Source organism: Lycium ferocissimum, chromosome 1 (genome assembly GCF_029784015.1).
Source record: "Lycium ferocissimum isolate CSIRO_LF1 chromosome 1, AGI_CSIRO_Lferr_CH_V1, whole genome shotgun sequence".
NCBI lineage: Eukaryota > Viridiplantae > Streptophyta > Magnoliopsida > Solanales > Solanaceae > Lycium > Lycium ferocissimum.
Genome location: NC_081342.1, coordinates 20,124,245 through 20,147,339, shown reverse-complemented (window position 1 = coordinate 20,147,339; position 23,095 = coordinate 20,124,245). Strand labels below are relative to the sequence as shown.

Here is a 23,095-nt window from a genome sequence, read left to right as displayed (position 1 = left end):
AAGGGTGGCATCTCTTCTGGGAAATTAGCAAATGTCAGTGGTCTCACAACTGATTGGGACAATTACTTTGGGAACATAGCAGTGATGGATGGATGCTACACAGTCAATAGTGCCTACCAAAAAGAGATGATAGATCCATCTGGGAGACTACGATATCAATGAAACTACATTTGGAAAAGTTTTTCCCCTACCAAGGTGAAGCGTTTTACACGGTTGGTTATAAAGAGAGCTTGTCTCACATAAGAAGTGCTACGGAAGAAAGGAACACAATTGGTATCAAGGTGTTTTGTGAGAAAACTTTTCTCTATAGCAAAACAGAGGAAACAAACATGTGTTCCTTCATTGTAGCTCCACTTTTCAACTCTGGGCACTCCTATTCAACCTCACTAACACTACATGGATCATGCTTGAATACACAACATTTTGCTAAGCCCCTGAATTAGAAGGGGAGGAAGCAAAAGCCAAAAGAGATGGTGGAGTATAACATCTTGTATCCAGTGGACTGTATGGAGGGAGAGAAATGGTTATTTTTCGCAACCGGAGAAAGACTCAAAATTAATTATAAGCTCCATAAAGCGCACATATGCAATAATGGAATCAACTTTACAAATAATTTTGTTATAACCAAAGATTTAAACGAAGTGATTCTACTAGGCATCCCATTTATAACTCAAATAAAACCATATGTCGCAGGGTTAGATAGAATCCACACCATTGCGTTAGGAAAACAAATTATTTTTCCCTATTTAAATAGTATGTCAAAAGAAGAAAGCGAGTTTATAAAAGATAAAATTATCTTTAGAATAAATCTACTTTCACAACAAATTTGCTTTTTAAAGGATGATATAAAGATAAAAAACGATTGATCTTCTTTAAAAACCCCGGAGGTAGAAGCTAAGGTGAGGCAAAATACTTACAAGTTGTTTATTGGTAATAGTAAAACATAGGGAACATTCAGAGAGAGAGAGATGTAGGCAATATGAAAATCAAGGATGATTTTCGGATGCCTCTATTAATACAAATTTTGGAAGTCTTATAGACCTCAGAATACCAATCAACTAGTTGTTATTAACTTTACATGTGTCAAGCTATAGCTTTAACTTTACTGAAAGGGCAAGCTGGAGATAAGATTTGAGTTATTCCTTGTGGGCTTCATCTTGTCTTTATTAGCTAGCTTCTTTATTCATTTCTTGAAAGGGCACAATAACTTTAACTTTTTCCAAAAGGGCAAGGTTGCTTTTCTCTTTAATCAAGAAGATGAGCTTGAGCTATCTCTTGTGGATCCATCATGTCTCCATTCTTTGGGGTCACTCGCATGTGAAGTCGCAGTGTCTAACAATCTTATGATTTGTCCCTATCCGCATTATTGTCTAATTTTGATAAGGCTTCTTCGAGCCTTTTTTTTTTTTTTTTTTAACCCTTCTTAGAAACTCAGGGTTCCTCTCTTAATGAAAATGCTAAGGATGGTGACGCCTTATTTTCTTTGGGTTTTACGCCCAACCTTTGATTCGGATAGTCTTAACGCCCAACCTTTGATTCGGATAGTCTTACTTAGATAATTGATCCTTTCAAATTCATGGACGTCGAAAGACCAACTAATAATGTAAGAAATTCTTTTTTCTATAAAGAATTTACAACTATAATATAAGAAATTCTTTTTGCTATAAAGAATTTACACCATTTAACATTATCTGATAGAGTAGAGAGAACAAGACTTGTTAAAACCTTGTTATCAATCGGAACTATGTGGAGACGGATGATCCCCTCAGGACCTGAAGGTATTACGAGTTCATATTAGCTGACACCAATTAATGGCTATTGAGCATATATTAGAAGATAAAAATAATCCTGATAGTCAGGTTTTAAAATTCATAATTAAAAGGATCTTGAGCCCTTTTGAATGGTTCGTAGATCATCTACACTCGCCCATTCCTCTGTCAAGAGTTCATCGACCACAAACATATAATTAGTATGATTATAAGGACGCCTAGTAAAACTCATGTATCTAAGGCCCAATACTCCCATTCCTGGTTTGTAAAGTATACAGAAGAAAATAAAAGAGCAGTCATCCTCAGATGGTTTTACGAATGGTGGAGCCGGTTGGGAGGAAATAAACAGGCGTTGTCCAAACATTTCCAGACTCAGTTTGAAAGGTTCCAGGTAGAACAGAGTATCTCTACTCTACCGGATAATATTAAATGATGTAAATTCTTTATAGCAAAAAGAATTTCTTGGTCTTTCGACGTCCATGAATTTGAAAGGTTCAATTATCTAAGACAGACTATCAAAATCAAAGGTTGGGCGTAAAACCCAAAGAAGATAAGGCAGCACCATCCTCAACATTTTCATTAAGAGAGGAACCCCGAGTTTTTAAAGAAGCATCAAAAATAGACAATAATGCAGAACAGAGAGAAATCATAGAATTGTTAGACTCCGCATTTTAACATGCAAGTGACCCCAGCAATAGAGACACAAGAGATAGCTCAAGCTTATCTCCTTGACTAAAGAGAAAAGCAAGTTTGCCCTTACGGAAAAGTTAAAGTTATTGTGCCCCTTCAAGAAAGGATTAAAGAAGCCATCTAATAAAGACAAGATGGACCCCACAAGGGATAACCAATTTTATATCCAGCTTGCCCTGTCAGTAAAGTTAAAGCTATTGTGTCCTTCAATGGAATGAAAAAGCCAGTTGCCCAGACAGCTTGACACTTGTAAAGTAAATAGCGACTAATTGATTAGTATCCTGAGGTCTATTTAAGACTTTCATATTGTATCAATAGAGGCATCCGAAAACCATCCTTGACTTTCAAATTGCCTACGTCTCTCTCTGAATGTTTTACTATTATCAATAAACAGCTTGTAAGTAATTTGCTTTATTTTCAATTCTTCTTTATTTCTACGATCCGCTTAATGGTAAATTCAATTCCATCCAGAAAGTTAATGAAATTGCATTGTATCTTTATTTTCCTGGTGTAAATGACAATGTATAGAAGATGTAGATTTATTAGGAACTTTGTAACTTTTTGGAGGTAGCCATTAATCCTGAGGAATACAACTTTACCAGTTTCAAAAAAATAATAATACTGGCAGTCAGCTAACTTCTGATTTCTGAATATTAACTTTTGACATAGGTATTCGTTAATTCGTATGATCAACAGGATTCCACAGTAAAGCAGGATTGCACAGTACCAGTTTCTCAAAAAAAATGTGCAGCAATAGAACCCGCAAGGGTGGCTGAGTTGGTTCAGTGAATGGTTTTCCACATGGGAGACCTGGGATCAATTCCCCTCGGCAACAACCTTCTCAGTCTGAGCTCGTCACACTTGGCTTGCCTAGTGCAGTTTACATCTCTTGTGAATGTGTGGTTTGCGGGCTAGTGCACTAGCGGGGTTTACCCAAAGTGCATCCAAAGGATAGCGGTTGCGGGTTTCCTAGTTATCAAAAACCATATGTACAGCGATGGAGATTAGCAAACTCAGGTTACAAAGCTGGTTGGATTGGGCATAGGAACTGGGCTAAGTTGGGGATTGTTTCAAAATGGGTTGTGATTAAATGGGTTAAAATTGAGCCCATTACTAAATTATGTTGGGCCCAACCCATAAAATTCTGGGCGGGCCACTAATATTTGGGCCACATTTGCCACCCCAATACTGAACTTACTAGTTATTTGTGACAATGGCTGCAAAGTTAGTATAAAGTTTGATCATTGGGGTCCTTTGCTTTTGATAGAATATTGAAACTCTAATATTATGATACAGCTTGTTCATGTTCTTAAGTTCTTGGGTGTAGTTAGAGTTTCTCGTCCCATATCCTTCTTTGGGAATAGTAAGCAATTATCGTGTTTTTTTTTTTTTTCTAGTACTAATTTATTCTAGTTATGGGAAACCATATAGATGCATGGAACAAATCACCACTCCGTCTTGTTTGATTTCCATGAATTACCTAGGATCTCAAAGCAGCTAATTTCAATTCTAGCCTCAACATAGTTCTGGTTCTATAGGCTATCTACGCAATTTAAGTCAGAAGAGTTAGTATGAATATCAATATACTATATTGTCAAAAGTAATATGAATATGTATATGCAGTTCAAGCCGAAGGCAGTTGATATGCTCCCACATACTGCTGAAGGCTATATCTACCACTGTATAACTGACTTAGGATAGTACACCTTTGCTGCCTGCTTCACTCAGTTTTTCAAAAAATTTAAGTCAGAAGAGTTAGTATGAATATCAATATACTATATTGTCAAAAGTAATATGAATATGTATATGCAGTTCAAGCCGAAGGCAGTTGATATGCTCCCACATACTGCTGAAGGCTATATCTACCCCTGTATAACTGACTTAGGATAGTACACCTTTGTTGCCTGCTTCACTCAGTTTTTCAAAAAATTTAAGTCAGAAGAGTTGGTATGAATATCAACATACTATATTGTCAAAAGTAATATGAATATGTATATGCAGTTCAAGCCGAAGGCAGTTGATATGCTCCCACATACTGCTGAAGGCTATATCTACCACTGTATAACTGACTTAGGATAGTACACCTTTGTTGCCTGCTTCACTCAGTTTTTCAAAGTAGTTTGTCGTCCTGTATACCAGGAAAAAAGTCAATTAGTTGATGCATAATGGCTAACTTGTCTATGTTCAGCTGAGTCTGCAAAGCGGAAGAGCAAAGGTGTGGACTTTGAAGCTCTAAGCCGCCATGGGTATAAAGGTGGATTATCTGTCTTGAAAGTTCCACCACCCAAGGAGCCAGAACAGGAACAGAATTGGTCTTGGTCAAGTGGGAAGGAAACTCGGGAAAAAGAGAAGGACGAAACTTATGAGGAGCGTCAGAAGACGAGAGCTGCACTTGTGGAAGCAGAGCAACTGGTTCATGCACGAACTCAGAAAGAGAGGAAGAACTTTTCTTTCTCACAGAAGGAAAAGAAGAAGAGAGATCTTGGTCAAGCTAGCAGAGGGAAGAGTTACGTTGAAGAGGAAAAGAGGCTGCTAAGGGATAATGGCATTTACTCTGGATTTGATGCCTGATTCACGACCTTTCTTCTTTAGCATTTTATCATGTAAAGGGTTGTAAAAGTTGGTTGTGACTATTGTGCACACGCTATATCCAGAATACTAGATACTGTAGTCACATGAAAATGAATGTATTATACTTCTATTGTATTGCTAGACATTGTCATTTCATCAGTGTCACGGATAAATATAATCAAAGTTGATGTTCGATTATCCATTTGATGCTCAATATTTGTACTTTCCTACTGGCTTTGCTTGATAAGTCCTCAAGTCCTAAGGGGTCGTTTGGTAGATAGTCGAAATTATCCCAGGATTATAAATCCCGGGACTAATTTATCCCATCTATGAGGATCATTTTATACCATCTAAAAGATGGTATAAAATAATCCCAGCATAAGTGGGATAAGAAGGTATAAGTAGGGATGGCAATTAGGGTAGGGCAGGGCGGGGCAGGGTAGGGCAAAGTCATAATAAGTTATGGGGAAACATATAATGGGGGGGGCGGGGCGGGGGGCAAAATTTAATTTTTGAAAATTTTTAATAAAAGGGGGTAGAGCAAGAAATGGGTTATAAGTGGGTTGGGTAAAAAATGACTATTTTATTCTTGTTCCTTAGTTTGAATCCACATTTTGTAGCGTCGTTCTTTATTACTAAAAGTATAAGCATGATTGCTTGGAAGTTTGTAAGATTTCTCATTTTTGTTATTAAATTCTTATTTTTTAAAATGTGACTTCTAGCATAAATTAAAATCAATATTTTTTTATTATAAAACTAAACTTATGAAGTAAACCCAAAAAGAATAGAACTATTCTATTTGTTTAAGCTTGTACAAAACGTTTCCTATTTATCGCAAAAGTGATCGCCTAATTAACTGATCTTACGATTAACAATATTCATTTAGAAGAAATCACTAAAAAGACATCTACAAAAAGGTGAAATACTACTACTTGCCAGTTATACTTACATCACAAGTTTGTCTTTAGTAATTAAGACAAATCATTTTTTTTTTTTTAACTCAGACATTCCTTCAAGCTTATTTAATTATACTAAAGATGATTTTGTGTATTCTCATGCTAAATATAGTAAAATATTTAAATTCTAGTTCTATTGAAATTTGAATGATCAAAAGAAAAAAAATTCAATTTTAGGAACTAATCATTCATCTAATTGTTTTTAAGAAAATATGTCATGCTTCGAAGTGAAAAATAAAGAGGAAAATGAAAGATAATCTGGAAAGGCGGGGCAGTAAGGAAGCGGGGGGCAATTTCCTTGAAAAAAGCTAAAAGTAAGGCGGGCGGGTCGAAATCTTAGCAGGTCAAGGCTTGCCCCGCCCTAACCTGCCCTAACCCGCCCTATTGCCATCCCTAGGTATAAGCTGGGATATAAATTTATCCTCCCAGCACTAATTTTTATATCATGTTTGGTGGAATGTATAAATTTATCCCAGGATAAATTTATACCTTCCACCAAACATGATATAAAAATTAGTGCTGGGATATCCCAGCTTATACCTTCTACCAAACGACCCCTAAGTTCTTTACCCAAAAAAAGGTCCTCAGTCCTAAGTTTTGCAAAAGACGGAGTTAATTCATTGTCTCCCATGTTTTGCGAATTGCCTATTGAAATCATTTTTATTTCTTTTAGGACTAGAATATTACTCAATTATCACTATTTTTCTGCGAATATGCTAAACACCACAAAATTCTCCTCTCCTAATTGGCATGTCATGTCACATTAAAACTCTATTTTTTAACAACCAAATGGTGTGCTTTGGTAGATGTTATTTTGCGGATGTATATACTAAACACCACAAAACCTCCTTGTTGCCAAACTAAGGTTAAGTGAAATGTAGACCGTATACTTCTTTGTGTTACTTGATGGAGCAAGTGTTTCTCTATGATATTTGTAAACCCAGTTATTCAGAGAATTTAACTAAGTAGGCGTTTGGCCATGAAAATCAAATTTTTTTTTTATCTGGAATTTTGGAGTTGGAGTTGAAGATGGTGTTGTGTTTGGTTATAGTTTTTGCAAAGAATATTCGGTTGTTTGAAAGTGAAAACAAGGTTTTAGTTGTTTTCCAAATAAGTTGTATTTGAAATTTTCATGGCCAAACGCTGATTTCCTAATAAAGTGAAATAATTTTCCAAAAAAAAGTGAAAAAATTTCATGGCCAAACGGGTCCTAAATAAACATAGGAGGACTTTGTATTTTTTATTTTATTTTTCTGTTTAGCTATCAATAGCCCTTGATGCATAACTAATTGACCTTGTAACCCGTATAGTTATCCCATTCTTGGAAGGGGGAAGAGAGAGAAGAATAACATATTGTAATATGCTCTTTTGATAACTACTTATATTAGTTCCGAGTAACAACCAGCAACTCAGGAACCATTTCATACAATAGCCATCACTATCAAGTCAGGAGCCACGCTTCCGCAACAATCGGACAACACTCCGTGTAGAACTGGGCACCTGCTTGTATCACTCCCATAGCCCTTCCGATACTGCACATCTAAATTTGTCTATATTCTCCTTGGAAAATTGTCCAGTCATCAGTCATGGTACCTGACCCAGAGTTGTTCAATAAGGCCGACTCGTTAAATCTTTTTCTTGGTAAGGCAGAGTTCCTCAATATTGCCATGGCAGCCGACAGCCTAAAATCAGGCCGAAGATGAGTGAAAGTTTGATTTGTCTCCACGTACACAGACACACTAGAGGGGTGCTCGCGTTTGATTGTAAAGGAGACTATTGTCAATTTCCCACTAGCCATACTGGCAAAGGAGACCGGTAAGGCTGGGCTTTCATTATGGGAATTACTGGAGATTGCAACCATGTCTTGAGCTTAAAATCATATCCATACTAGTAGAGGTCATAAGTGAACCAATACAAAGTGGAGTCTATTACCACATGCCGTGCACTGTTGATTACGTGTTCTAGAATGGAAAGTTCGCGGAGCTCAAGCCCTAGTGGATTACGTAAAGCCAAATTCAAGGAGGGATGCATAGAATCAACGCGGAATGTACACGTATGTAGATTGTAAACATAAGACAACCCGTGTAAATTTCATGGAATACTAGTTCTAGAGGTTTTCCCTTTCTCTCCATAAGGGCAGCGATGCTGAAATTATGCAGAGGACCGTAGCTCTATCCAGTTTTTGTGAAGACCCCTTTTAACTAATTTCCTAAGTTATCCCATATAGAGGGTGGTATAAGTTATCCCACCCAATCTCATCTATATGGAATAACTTATCCTTGTACCAAACGATGATGTACCCGGAGACCCAACTGCTCCTTGTGAAGGGAAACTTGGGCACTTATTTTCCATATTACTTTTTCCTCCCTCTTTTTGTGGTGTGTTGGGGATGGGGAAAGGGAAGGGGGAGAACATTGTGTAGCTTAAGGTATTCTTCAAATACTACTGCTCTTTTCATTTTCGAAGCAACTTTTTCCGCGAAGGCAATCTTTTCTGACACTTGCATTTTTGAGACATCCCATAACAACAACAACAACAACATACCCAATTGAATCCCACAATGTGGGGTCTGAGGAGGGTAAAGTGTACGCAGACCTTACCACCACCCTGGAATGTAGGGAGGCTGTTTCCAAAAGACCCTCAGCTCAAAAGAAAACAAGGGAAAACAAGAGAAAAGAGTCAGATACGAACAAGCAAATCAAAGCAATGCGAAAATGAGAAATAACAAGAGCAAAGAAGTCATGATAAAACAAAGATGGATGACAAGACTAAAAGCACATAAAAGCAGGATAATACTCCTAATACGGGAAAGAAATCCTTGCGGCCCCCCACTAGCCCTCTACCCTGATACTCGACCTCCACCCCCTCCTGTCCCCGGTCATGTCCTCGGTAAGATGAAGTAGCATCATCTCATGCAGAATCACCTCTCCCCAGGCTTTCTTTGGTCTACCCCTCCCTCTCTTCAGGCCCATCACTACCAGCCTCTCGCACCTCCTCACTGGCGCATCAACCCATCTCCGCTGCACATGGCCGAACCATCTCAACCTCCCTTCCCGCATCTTATCCATCACAGGGGCCACACACACCTTGTCCCAAATCACTTCATTCCGAATCCTATCTCTCCTGGTATACCCGCACATCCATCTCAGCACCCGCATCTCTGCTACCTTCATCTTCTGGACATGAGCTTTTTTAACTGGCCAGCATTCCATCCCATACAACATAGTCGGTCTGACCACTGCTTTGTATAACTTTCCCTTTAGTATAGGCGGCACCTTTTTATCGCACAACACCCCCAATGCGAGCTTCCATTTCATCCATCCCGCTCCAATATGACATCATCCTCAATCTCACTATTCCCTTGAATGATCAACCCCAGGTACTTGAAACTTTCTTTATTCGGGATGACCTGAGTATCTAGTTGCACGTCCTCGTCCTCTACCTTGACTCACATCACTGAACTTGCACTCTAAGAACTCTGTCTTAGTCCTGCTCAACTTGAAACCCTTCAACTCCAGGGTCTGTCGCCAAACCTCCAATCTCGCGTTAATACCGCTCCACGACTCGTCAATAAGCACAATGTCATCTGCAAACAACATGCACCACGGCATCTCTCCTTGAATGTGGCTTGTCAGTGCGTCCATTGCCAAAGCAAACAAAAACGGGCTAAGAGCGGACCCCTGGTGCGTGTGCCCATCGTGATCGGGAAGTGTTCCGAGTCACCTCCAACAATACTCACCCGGGTCTTGGCTCCATCATACATGTCCTTAATCGCTCTAATGTATGCTACAGAACACCTTTAGCTTCCGACATCTCCACAAAGACCTCCATCGGGGACTTTGTCGTAAGCCTTCTCTAGGTCAACAAACACCATGTGCAAGTCAGTTTTCTTATCCCTATACTGCTCCACCAACCTCCTCACAAGGTGACTGGCTTCTATAGTCGAACGCCCCGGCATGAATCCGAACTGGTTCTCTGAAATAGAAACTATCTTCCTCATCCTCACTTCTACCCCTCTGTCCCAAACTTTCATCGTATGGCTCAACAGCTTGATACCCCTATAGTTGTTGCAGTTCTGGATATCCCTTGTTTTTATACAACGGGATCACAGTGCTCTATCTCCACTCTTCAAGTATATTCACCGTCCTAAAAGTAACATTCAACAACTGCCTAAGCCACTCCCATAGTATTTGACAATTAAACAAAAGCATTCTTAAATTTCACAAATTATTACAAGTCAAGTTCTAAATCTGATACGCGATCTTTCTGCCAAACTAGCTTTCTAACAATTATTTTAACATTTTTCACTATTGCTACCATATGAGCAAGTTAAAAGTTATAAATTTCATGCCAAGTCAAATTGCATCACATACAATAAGCTTTGAACCCCTTTCCCTGAATATTAGATTGTGCAAATAGAATAAAAACTAGGGAAAGGGGGCAAATATACCCCTCAACTTTGCGATATGGAGCGGATATACCCCTCGTTAAAAGTGGGGCAAATATACCCTCGCCATTATACCAATGGTTTATATTTTCCCTTTTCTTGACAGACCTATATTTAATGAATTAAAAATTATTTACCTTTATTTTTCAATTAAAAATTGCAATGTGGATTTTAAAAAATAAAATAAAAATGAAAAATAAAAAAATTGTTCATCATCTTCATGTTAACCCATTTGTAAATCTCCATCAAAATCACTCAAAAACTTCACCAAATCATCCCAAATTTTAGGTATGAACTCCTCAAGACATTCCCGATCTTTTGAAATAACACCCGTTCGAAAAGGAGCTCACTTGCGGAAATCCAAAATTTTGAACTTTGAGCTTCAAGCTCCTTCAATGGCTAAGAATGAACTTAAAAACACATCATCCTTTTAAGTTCATTCTCAACCATTGAAGGAGCTTGAAGCTCAAGTTCAAAATTTCATATTTCCGCAAGCGAGCTCCTTTTCGAACGGGTGTTATTTCAAAAGATGGGGAATGTCTTGAGGAGTTCATACCTGAAATTTGGGATAATTTGGTGAAGTTTTTGAGTGATTTTGATGGAAATTTACAAATGGGTTAACATGAAGATGACGAACAATTTTTCGATTTTTCATTTTATTTTATTTTTTAAAAGCCACATTGTAATTTTTAATTGAAAAATAACGGTAAATAATTTTTTAATTCATTAAATATAGGTCTATTAAGAAAAGGGAAAATATGTCCCATTTGTATAACGGCGAAGGTATATTTGCCCCACTTTTTTAACGAGGGATATATCAGCTCCATATTACAAAGTTGAGGGGTATATTTGCCCCTTTCCCTTAAAACTAAAACTTTCCTTGTTATGAAGAAGCTGTTGACTCTCCTCAACAAGAGCGAAAATTCTAATTATAGTGGCTAAAGGTGTTCAAAAATAGCTTTAGGTCGCCGGTTCAAGTCCCAAGTGTGACATTTTGCCTTCCTTTGTATAAAATCCAGGCTCTGCTACTGCACACAATGGAGCATTTTGTTTCACACGAACAGTAAGTTGCCAGAGTGGCCATCAATCATTAGGTAACTTTGTTTTTCAAAGATGGTAAGATCAAGGTTCAAATCTCAGAACTTCCAATATGAAAAATGAAGTTCTAAACACAATAATACAGAAGTAAATACTAAAATAGCTATGGTTTTTGTTGGTAGTAAAGTAGAGAGAATAGTACATTCATTGAGCAACCACAATGTGTGTAATCCTTGCAAGTTCTTAAAAACCTAATATTTTGTTGATCTTCGAACATCCTGCAAGTACCAAATATAATACACCGCTGACAAATAGCCTAGGTCGATCAGTGGACGTTTTCTTGAACTCCAGTCAAGCAGAAACCTCTTCTGAAATGTAGGCCATCCAGGTTTACTAGAGACGGAAACAATCCTTTCAGCCTGGACACAAGATCTTGCCCAGCTCTTAAGTTAGATTCCCCTATTTTGTTCTCCCCGGATTAGACAGTACGTCTTCCGGAGAGTGCATTGTGTATAGCTCTAATGGTATTTGGAGTAGTTCTGCAGCAACCCCCAACCAGGGATGCTCCTGCCTCACACCATTTATTAACATAAGGAACAAAATCTTCATCTCTTATCCCAGTATTACTCTGCAACACGGAGAAAAGAAAATTAGGAGGATAAATTTGAAGTTTACAGCCATAGATATTACTAAGAACATCTGACAACCACATGACTACACAGCTGATGATTAATGTCTGGATTTAATTAACTACATACAGGACACAAAGTCCTCTAAAAATTCCTGGTTGTATTAAGCTCGAGGGGCCTAACTGTTTCTTTTTTCTTTTTTTTAAAAGGAAAAAAACTGAACAGAAGTGGCTCTTCTCCAGTTATTTCGTGAGCAGAACCTTAACTTTTGGTTTCAATTTACTTCTTAAAGCGTCAGTCTTGGATTTATTTTGCTATCTTGAAATGTCTTTCTTCTTCTGCTGTGCTTCAGGCAGTATCTTTAACTACCTAAAGTAAAAAATGGAAAAATATCACCACTTAACAAGTGTGGAGCCTAAAGGAAAAGATGAAAGTGGCCTTTTTCGAAGATATTGACCTCTAATAACTCTAACATTCACATTAAAAGAAAAAAGAAATTGCCCACAAGGGTTAGCTCAATTGGCAAAGGTTGCGGACTTGTGTCCTAGGTCACAAATTCGATCCTTGTGCCAAGCGAACTAAGTCCAGTATTTAAGTGAAGAAGGGTAGAGGGGTGGGCCCATCATCCCCCAGTTTCGAAGGCTGCGGTTGGCCCAATGGGTTGGCTCCACACAAATTTCTTGGTCACTAAAAAAAAACTCATGAAGGTTTCTGTTCTCCATTCCATGTTTTCTGCTAGAAAGGAAATGACATAGTTTCTTTCCTACAAACCGCTGACTAGGGATAAGCACATAATTGTGTTGTAAATCAAAGAGAATCAACGAGCCTTATCAGTGTGACTCAATAGGTACAGTTAAAAGCATGAAGTCAATGAGGAGAAGTACTCACCACCCACTCCTTCCGAATGCCATCGTAACTCTCACCACTGTTGGGATATATAAGAATTGGTTTTGTTGTTACCTGAGAAATGCACGTGAAAAACAGTAACAAGACTATATTATAAATAAAGCTATTGTTAAGTAAATGAGAAAAATAACCTAGGATAACAAGCAAAAAATGACCTAGGATAACAAGCAACCTAAGCTTAACTTGAGAATCAGTTCTCCCCCTTCTGGGAGGAGAGATTAAGAGAAGAATTTGAACATTTATAACAAGATTACTTGTTATTTTCCACCTATGATCCACACTAGAAAAAATAAGAATCATGTTCACTCGACCTAATTTCCTCCATATCCTTTTTTCCCCTTGTCCAGATTAAAGTTAGAATCATTTTTTTTTTTTTTTTTTTGATAATCGAGTTAGAATCATTTGTTCAATATAGCTAGTTTTCACTTTTGAACTGCTAGCATTGCAAGAACTAACATGAGGCATCTGCTATTTACCCAAGCACCAAGAGGAGTTACGTATTTATGGATTAAAAGATGAGAAGCATCCTAGTGTAGACCTTCAACAAGGTCATAGATATGGCTCCATGACCCCTGAACATGAAGGCATCATAGCCCAAGACAAGTAGGTTTTATAGGCCCAAAATTGCTGAATATGTTATCATCGAAAGTGCAATATAACAGAAACTTGTGTTTCCACGTGTAAGTAAAACCAGTTCTCCTTCCCAGTTCCTTCTTCCCTTCCGCTTATGGCTCTGCATGGGACAGCTAGGTGTTCTGTGAAACTAGACTGTAAGAGTCAAATAATGAACCTGTGGATAGTTGGTGAGATAAGGCAATGATGAGGGAATTGCCATGAACCTGATGAGCTCTTTTCTTGATTTGGAGATATAATAAGGAAGGAACTAAATACATGGTTTTTTTCAATTTTGACAAATATAAGGTCTCCTAAGACCGGGTTTAACTTGTTTTGATCATTTCACTCGCCTGGCAGGTTCAGCTTGTAACAAAGATTGGAAGACGTTCTTGGTTGACCAGGTGTTCCAGTCTAAGTTTTGGGAACAAGAAATAATCAACTCATTTATTCTTACACATATCCATCTTCTAGTAAGCGTAAGCAGCCACTAAAAGTGTCACTTAAAGTCCCAAATTGATTAACAACTCTAGTGAAAAGAAAAACTGAACGAAGATCAGGAAAATGTAATGAAAAAGTACCTGATTGATGGATAGAATAAGATCCAGAATAAATCTAGGAGGGGTGCAGTTGATTCCAACAGCTAAAACTTTTTCACATGATTCGCCAATTGCAGCACATTCTGATAAAGAATCACCACTGACCACATTTATACCATCTTTAGAGTTGAAGGATAACCAAGCAGGAGTTTTTATGTCTTCTTCCTTAAGAAGCTCGACAAAAGCCTGGAAAGGTGCTAATAGCTGTCAATCTTAAGATCTTAACAAAAGAATGCAAGCTACTACTCCACAATAGGCTTCACCACATCATACAGTGTTACTAACTTTTTCTCTTGTCACAAACAGCGGTGTGTCAGATAATCATTGTCCAAAGCATTTCATAAAGAATGATAACAGAAGGATACCACTAATTTCTACTAGTAGTAAAGGCTATGAGTAGTATTAGTTTCAAAAAAAAAAAAAAAAAAAAAAAAACACTAAAGGCTATGAGTAGTATCAAAAAATCTCCTCAGAACTTATCACCAACAAGGCAACAACGACCATACCTGAGCTTCCAATTTATTTGGCACGGTCTCAAAAGCTATTATATCAGCACCAGAGTCTGCAAGAAGCTGAACCCTTCTTCGATGAAAATCCTTTAGAAAGTTGAGGTCAACCGCATCCCCGTATTCCCCACTGCAAATTGATAAGCAAGTCAGATTCACATGGATGAGAGGCTATTAGCGATTTGTCCTCAAGAGGCAAAGAATATGTTAATGACACCAGGTGAGAATTGTCAGAAGCATTTCATGGGTGTTAGTGAGACAACTTTTATGCTCTAACCTTGAGTTGACTACAAACTAAAGAGTAGTTTCTGCAAATATTTGGGACATGTCTTCCCAGAATGCACTTTAATGCACAAAACTATCAAACATTAACAGGGATGACATGGACTTAACAAGACACAAGGTAAAGAAAAATTCCTACAAGGAACAAGCAGCTCAGCATCCTTACATCCCATAAAAATCCTATATTCCTTTTTTTAATCAAGTAAATAAAGCTTTCATTAATCGGAAAACTCTCGCATACAAGTAGTATACCAAATAATCCTTAGGTTCCTAGCAAGGAAATCACATCAGACCAGAGAAAGAAAGAGGAATGAAGTCCTAATATTCTTAAAACTACCTGTATTCAGAACCATCAGCTAAATACGCCCCATAACTCCCAACAGATGCTGCAACTAAGATAGGACGCTTTTTGAGAACCTTTCCCTCAGTGTTATGATCAGATGAAGATTCACAGCATCTATTATAGTAGACGTCCCGTGCTTCACATGCAATCTCGACACTTCTTTTGAGCAAAGATTCACTTTCTTCTATAGAATATCCTTTGGCCTTAAACCCCTGGATGGTTGCCTGTCCAAAAATGGGAGACCATGAAACTAGTCACGAGGATATAGATAGAACTTGAGATGCATCCATGCGCGATTGATCATGCATAAGAGATAGAGAGAGGACGAGATAGAGAGAGGACGAATAGTTGCAAATGACAAAAGTGGTACCTGATAAGATGAACTGAGTATTATATCCGCACCAGCTTCAAGGTAGTCCAAGTGTACCTGCTCTATTTAGTACACCAATGAGCAATGTAATAGTACGAAGAGGAGAACTTCATGCACATTATATATTTAAGAATGATGATACTACACTAGGCTCTCAAACTTTTCCAGCAAAGCTTTTGATATTTGATGAAATTCAAAGTCTAAATCCAACTATAAGAGCCACAAAGGATGGAAAGAATCAAAGAGAAGATTGCCAGTTGCCAGATGTTGAGATCTAGAGATTCATTTGAGTTAGTTATGCCAAGTGCCAAGAGCTTTTAACTATTAAAGATGAGGATCATCACATTCAAATTAATATGGGATATTGTATACATGGTAACACTTAATGGTCAACAATTCACTGAACCACAAGCACTTCTGTTGGACCTGTACCACATACATATTTTCATCAAACACATTCAAGGGCATGCCAACAATGCCGATCATATTATAATTATTGGTAATGGTACTATATAGGATGTTCGTGATGTTGCATTCTTCCAGAAACTGTTCTCATTTTCGCATTCCTCTTATAAATAACAGTTCCAGCAATTTTAACAATAGTGCTTCCTTCATTATAAATTTTGCAGAAAATGCATATATTCAAAATTATCAAGTATTTTCTCTAATTCAGTGCTTCTATACCTATTTCACCATAAAGAATAAAAATTGGCAAAAAGTATAATCCATAAATGAAAATAAGAACTTCTCCAGCTGCATGCATTTGTTGAAAGGTTTAACTAGTATAAAGAAGAGAAAGTCATGTTTGTAACAAGTGGAGCAACGAGAAGCGAAAGAGTACAAAAAGAAAAAACAAGAAGAGGAGGAATTGTTATGCTTTTACATTAGGTCTACTGAATGGTTGAAGGGGATTGCCAGACTCAAAAAGATGGATAAAAGGAATAAGGAAGCTGAATAAACGGAAAAACTACGGGTAAATTTGCTTAAGTGGGGAAAGTGGTGGAAAGAGGGTGGCAGAGGACCTATCTGAGATAGCAGATCTGAATCCTTTCAATGCTATTGAAAACTGGGAAGTTGAGGAGGCAGAGCCTATCCAAATTCAGCAACAGCAAACAATCATGGATAAAGAGCAAGAAGCTTCGGTATGGGTACAGCAAAATATGAGTAAATTCAACAAAATTTTTGGGGGTAGATTTCTAGGGGCATGAGGAAGAGGCTATGGAACTATTACTACAAATCGACAGCAGTAGACAAGCAAGAAGAATGGTGCAGGATTCTGAATGCAGAAAAACAAGGTTTAAGGGTGCACAAGAGCTGAAAGGTCTTGTTTCTTTTGATGTTAAATACAAGAGCAATGGGAATACGTACAAGGGGAGAAGTATCATCCCTGTTTCTTAATGCAGTTCAAACTAGTAACATGGAATGTTAGGGGATTAAACAATAGGGACAAAAGGAGACTGGTGAGCAGTTTAGTTTTTGACTGGAGAGCAGATATCATCTGTTTTCAGGAAACTAAAATTGAGGGTGACTTTACAGAACTGGCAAAACAAATCTGGGGGGAAGATGGATTAGTTTTGCTTGTTTGGAAGCTAGTGGAACAAGAGGGGGGATTCTGTTGATGTGGGATAAAAGAGTATGGAGGGGGGATATTTTTGAAATAGGTGCTTACACTCTAACCTGTAAGTTTGAAGCACAATTACAAAACTTCTCATGCCATATCACAAGAGTGTATGCTCCAAACTCTTATAAAGAAAGGAGACTGGTGTGGGAAGAATTAGGTTCTGTGAGGGGCTTAATGGAAGGGCCATGGGCTGTTTGTGGAGATTATAATGTCACTAGGTTTATCTCAGAGAAGAAAAACTGTACTCAAAGAACCAGGGGGTGAAGGAATTTTCTGATTTCATTGAAGACATGAACCTAATTGACCTACAGCTTGAGGATGCTACTTATACTTGGTTCAAAGGTGACAATCTAGAGATAGCTTCTAGAATTGACAGGATATTAATCTCAAAAGAGTTTGATGATAGTTTCAACAATTTGAAACGGCTTCCTCTTCAAAGACTGGTTTCAAACCATATTCCAGTTGCTTTACAAGGTGGTTCATGGAATATAGAGTTAGGGGTTGGTGGAATTCTTTTAACTTCACAGGCAAACCAGACTACATACTTGCTTGTAAATTAAAAGCTCTAAAGTCTAATCTCAAGACTTGGAGCAGAAGTGAGGATGGAAACTTGGGCTCTAAAAGAAGAAGTTTGCTAGGACAGATGGCTGAAATGGATGTAGTGCTGGAAGAAAGAGTCCTAACAGAAGAGGAATCAATCAAGAAGGCAACTTTACTTATGGAGTATGAGGAGTTGGTCAAGAATGAAGAAATATCTTGGAGACAGAAATCAAGATCACTCTGGTTAAAAGAAGGGGACAAGAACACTAAATTCTTTCACAAAATGGCAAATGCTCACAGAAGATATAACAATAGTGATCAGCTTGTGATTCAGGGAGAAACAATTGAGGAGCCAGCTAGAATTGAAGAAGAGATAATTGATTACTATCAAAAGTTGTATTCTGAGACCACACAATGGAGGCCAGCCTGTAACTTCACAAATTGCCCTACTATATCAGAGGAGGAAAAGGAGTCTTTACAAGGCAGTTTTGAAGAAAATGAAGTATTGAGATGTCTAAAATTGTGTGCAGTTGACAAAGCTCCAGGCCCTGATGGATTCACCATGGGTTTCTTCATCAAATGTTGGGAAGTAGTGCAGCATGACATAATGAACACTTTTCACAACTTCCATGAGCAAGGAGTTTTTGAGAACAGTTTTAATGCAACTTTCATTACTCTCATTCCTAAGAAGAAAGGTGCTAAGGAACTAAGGGACTTCAGGCCTATCAGTTTGATAGGTAGTATTTATAAAATCTTTTCCAAAGTGTTGACTGAAAGAATGAAAGGGGTCATTGCAAAACTAGTGGGCTCCCAACAGATGGCCTTCATTAAGGGCAAACAAATTATGGATGTTGTGCTAGTAGCTAATGAAGCATAGATTCCAGGTTTAAGCAGAAGAAACCTGGAATCCTTTGCAAGTTAGATATTGAAAAAGCATATGATCATGTAAACTGGAGGTACTTACTTTAAGCAGAAGAAACCTGGAATCCTTTGGAAGTTAGATATTGAAAAAGCATATGATCATGTAAACTGGAGGTACTTACTCCAGGTTTTGGAGATGATGGGTTTTGGACAGAAATGGATCCAATGGATCAAATTCTGCATATCAACCGCTAGTTTCTCAGTTTTGATTAATGGTTCCCCAGCAGGTTTTTTAAAGCACAAAGAGGTCTCAGACAAGGCCTTTCCTATTTTTGATTGCAATGGACGGTCTAAACAATATGATCAAGACAGCAAAGGTGAATGGATGGATAAATGGTTTTGAGGTAGCTAGAGCTGGTAATGAAAGTCTGGAGGTGACACACCCCAAACCTATTTGAAGGAATCTCTAGGTTGCACATTAATTGGAGGAAGAGTTTTTTGTATCCTATCAATGAAGTCACATGAACTTGTTGGCTGCAATCTAGGTGGTGAAGTTGGTACTCTGCCAACTATCTATCTGGAATGCCTCTGGGAGCCAAATCTAATTCAACAGAGGTTTGGAACAATATGATTGAAAAATGTGAGAGGAAACTAGCCAGATGGAAGAGCCAATATTTGTCCTTGAGGGGTAGAGTGACACTTATCAACTCGGTCCTTGATGCCTTACCAACATATATGATGTCTCTTTTCCCAATTCCAGCAGGGATTATCAAGAGGTTGGATAGCATCAGGAGGAAATTCCTGTGGCAAGGAAATAAAGAAAAAAAAGGGATTTCACTTGGTGAAGTGGAAAGTAGTGATTACTGGCAAGAAGAGTGGGGGACTGGGAATAAAAGATATGAAAATGCAGAGCAAAGCACTCAGAATGAAGTGGCTATGGAAGTATGCCAATGAAAATCAACTTTTATGGAGGAAAGTTATTAATGCAAAATATGAAGAGGAAGATAGCTGGATGATAAAGGAGGTTACCACACCATATGGGGTTAGTCTGTGGAGATCCATAAGAGCCTTATGGAATGAAGTTAAGTGCAACTCCAAGATCAAAGTAGTGAATGGGGTCAAAACCAGATTCTGGAAGGATAATTGGCTTGAGGCTGGTCATCTGGAAACACTATTTCCAGATATATACAATATTGTCTTAGATCATCAAAGGACTGTGGCTGATTTGTGGACACCTCAAGGATGAAATTTCACTTTCAGAAGGCAAATCAATGATTGGGAGATACAAAGAGTGGCTGATTTTCTTAACATACTGGAACAATTTAAGGGACTTCAGGTAGGAGAGGATGTTTTTTGGTGGCTGGGGAATAAAAAAGGAGTGTTCAAAGTTAGTTCAGCCTACAGGATGATGAATCAATCAATTCAACAGATTACCAACTGGCCTTGGAAACACATTTGGAGATCCAAAATCCCACATAAAGTTAGCTGCTTTGTGTGGCTTTTAGCTAAAGAAGCAGTTCTTACACAGGATAATTTGATGAAAAGGGGGATAATTTTATGCTCTAGATGTTTCCTCTGTGGAGAAACAGCAGAGACAGTTAACCATCTGTTTCTACACTGTAAGTTTACGCAACAGCTTTGGAGAATATTTTTAAATCTCAAAGGTATAGCCTGGACCATGCCTAGCAAGGTTTCAGAGGCTTTAAAGAGTTGGGAAGAGGCAGGATTGCAGGCAAAGAACAGAAATAGATGGAGAATTGTCCCTGCCAGCATATGGTGGGCAATATGGAAGGAGAGAAACTCCAGATGTTTTGAGAGTATAGAGAATGGAGTGCAGAAGGTCAAGTTGAATTATATTTTATTGCTTTGTTTTTGGTGTAATCAGGCTTACTAAGATGATATTGTTTCCATTATTGATGTATTAGATTCAATATAGGATTAGAATAGTAGAGTCTTGGAATACTTTTGTAGATATGGTTTCAGTACAACCTGTGTACTGTTTTGTTCATATGGAATACAATGCAGTTATCAGTTTCCAAAAAAAAAAAAAATGTTTAGGCATCATATAGAATTAATGATTTAGCAGAGTATTCACAGCCTCCTCTTTATTTTATTATCCATCTCTTAGTTTTCATTATCAGTTTATTCTTATTGGATTTGCGATAGTGATACAGCAGATAGAGGAGAATTACTAGTATTTCCTGCCCCTCCTCCTTGGTTTCCCAAGAAATTCCTTGAAAGTCGATTGAGGTGTAATTTTTGTTGTTATTGTTGTTGAACAAACTATTATAACTAGTTGTTTCATCAGCAAAACATAGTTTTGACTCAAATCTCACATTTTAAGATATTACATCTCTATTTTTTATTTTTTTAATTGTTGTTAAAAAAAAAATTATTTTACATTCCTGGGCAAAGCCTTAGTTTCCGAAGAAGATCAAAGGATCTTTCTTCTTTCCAGAAGATAGAGAGAGAGAGAGAGAGAGAGAGAGTCTCAAAGGATTGGTTGATCATAAAGGCAAGCTACTTCTCATGCATTTGTTTAACTATGTGTTCTAACAACTTGTTGGAACAAGAGGTGGAAGGCTATAGCAGCTTGTATATGGTGGACTGTGTGGAGAGAAAGGAATATGAGGTGTTTTATAGATACAACTCTCTACAGAAGATTAAGCCTGATTGTATTTTGTCTCTTCATTTTCTGGTGTAAAGAACTTTTTGTAGCTAATACTGAAGCTATTTTACAGTTTTAGAATCCTTATAAGCGGTAGGGGATAGTTTAGTCCACTCAACCTTTTGTAAAATCTGGAAAGCAGCATAGAGTTTTTGTGCTGATGTATAATATTGTTACCATTCTTAAAAAAAAAAAAAAAAAAAAAACTTGTATGAGATAGTTCCTGGAAAAGACAAACCCAGAGACATTATCAGAAAGACCAGCAGTGTGCAAGATAATGATGCTGCCTACAACAACTCTCCCCCTGGATCCAGGATTTTCACTCAGGGGTTAAAAAAAACAGCAAAAGCTAAACATAAAAATAATGTTGTCCCTGGGAAATCGAATCTACGACGCTGGAGAGCATTTTGAATGCCTTGGACCATTTGAGCTAACTTTTTGGATATGTTTAGGGTGTTCACAACTTACATATGTACAAAAACACAAAAAATCTACCCTATATATACAGTGTAATTTTTTGTCGAGGGTGAACACCCTCCCACCCCCATAAATCCTCCCCCGGCTGGGTGTGGGTGGGGGGTGGGAGGTTCTCACGCTTCTGCAGAAAAAGGAAGTTGGGTATAGACAAAAAGCCCATGTCTTACCCATAAGGTAATATTTTTAAATCACAAGCCCCACTCAGCAAGATATACATCGATTCCTAATAAAAATTGCACATGGTGGTCCAACTTATCCCCATATCAGTGCTGTAAGCTAACAGATCCTAAAGAACTGATCTGAAGTGATAATCCATTACATTATCTCCACTCAGCTGATAAGCTTGTCAAATTTTATATAGGAAGAGGAAAAAAAAAAAAAGGGAAAGAAATACTGCCCTGGAACAGAAAGCTATAATAAACATTTAAGAGAATACGAAAAGGTCACCGAGCTAAATACTATTTTTAAGAACAACTAGTTATAATAGAGTGTTAAAGAAATGGGTTGAAGAAAGAAGCATACATCGCGGACGAGGTGAGGATCAGTGAAGAGACATTTAGCACTCCACAGAGGGTCATTTAAGTCCGCCCCATGACGTTCTAACTCCGTCGCAAACCCCCCGTCTATCACCGCAACGCCGCCGCATTTGTTGAGGAAATCTTTGATGAGGGACAAGGATGGCTTGCCATTGGCGTCGGAAGTACCCATGTTATGTGGGAGAGAACTGAATTCAATTTGGCGTGGTTGGTAGGGGATGTAATAATCGGAAAATAAAGACTGCTGAGAAAGAGTTAATAATAGTGGGAACTGAAGATCGCAAATGTCTCAACACTGGGAATTACACTCCCTTTGTTTGGATGGTTGTTTCCCGAGGTTCATTATTGTACCGAATGGTATGGTACAGTATGGCGGTGTCTTCCGTTGAACTGTATTAATAAATATAATGTTCGTATAGACTATATCATTTGTCGTGGTTTAATAATATTTATATTGTTTGATTTAATTGTATGATAGTGTATAATAACTTGTAAATTTATTAAAATATTCTTAATTCTTAATTAGAAATTAATTTATATATATTAATAAAACTCAGGTAAAGAATAAAATATAAACTTTAAAAAATAAGTAGGTAGTGGGTGGGGTGGTGGAGGGGTGGGTGGTGTGAGGTGGGTGGTTGTGGGATGAGAGTGGGGTAGTTGGTGGTAGGGTG

General features: G+C 37.9%; 2 protein-coding genes and 1 long non-coding RNA gene across 3 annotated transcripts in view; 2 read left to right on the top strand and 1 right to left on the bottom strand.

Annotated features, from left to right (window-relative positions):
• LOC132051855 (uncharacterized) overlaps positions 1-5,232 on the top strand; it is a 60,656-nt gene extending 55,424 nt beyond the window's left edge. The window contains exon 3 of the mRNA XM_059443108.1: positions 4,648-5,232. Within this exon, the coding sequence (XP_059299091.1) occupies positions 4,648-5,030 (383 nt within the window). The 3' untranslated portion in view covers positions 5,031-5,232. The remainder of the gene's footprint in view (positions 1-4,647) is intronic.
• Positions 350-3,840, top strand: LOC132051862 (uncharacterized). Its single transcript, XR_009413906.1, has 2 exons — positions 350-2,856; positions 3,129-3,840. It is a non-coding gene; the product is annotated as an uncharacterized LOC132051862 (long non-coding RNA).
• A 6,323-nt stretch (positions 5,233-11,555) lies between the features above and the next one.
• On the bottom strand, positions 11,556-22,777 carry LOC132051810 (homocysteine S-methyltransferase 2). The gene is made up of 7 exons (XM_059443036.1): positions 22,408-22,777; positions 15,719-15,775; positions 15,343-15,572; positions 14,724-14,853; positions 14,200-14,403; positions 12,989-13,060; positions 11,556-12,099 (listed from the first exon to the last, which is right to left on the bottom strand). Exons 1-7 carry the CDS (start codon positions 22,591-22,593, stop codon positions 11,950-11,952), a joined length of 1,029 nt encoding a protein of 342 aa, XP_059299019.1. The 5' UTR covers positions 22,594-22,777; the 3' UTR covers positions 11,556-11,949.
• Positions 22,778-23,095: the final 318 nt, after the last annotated feature.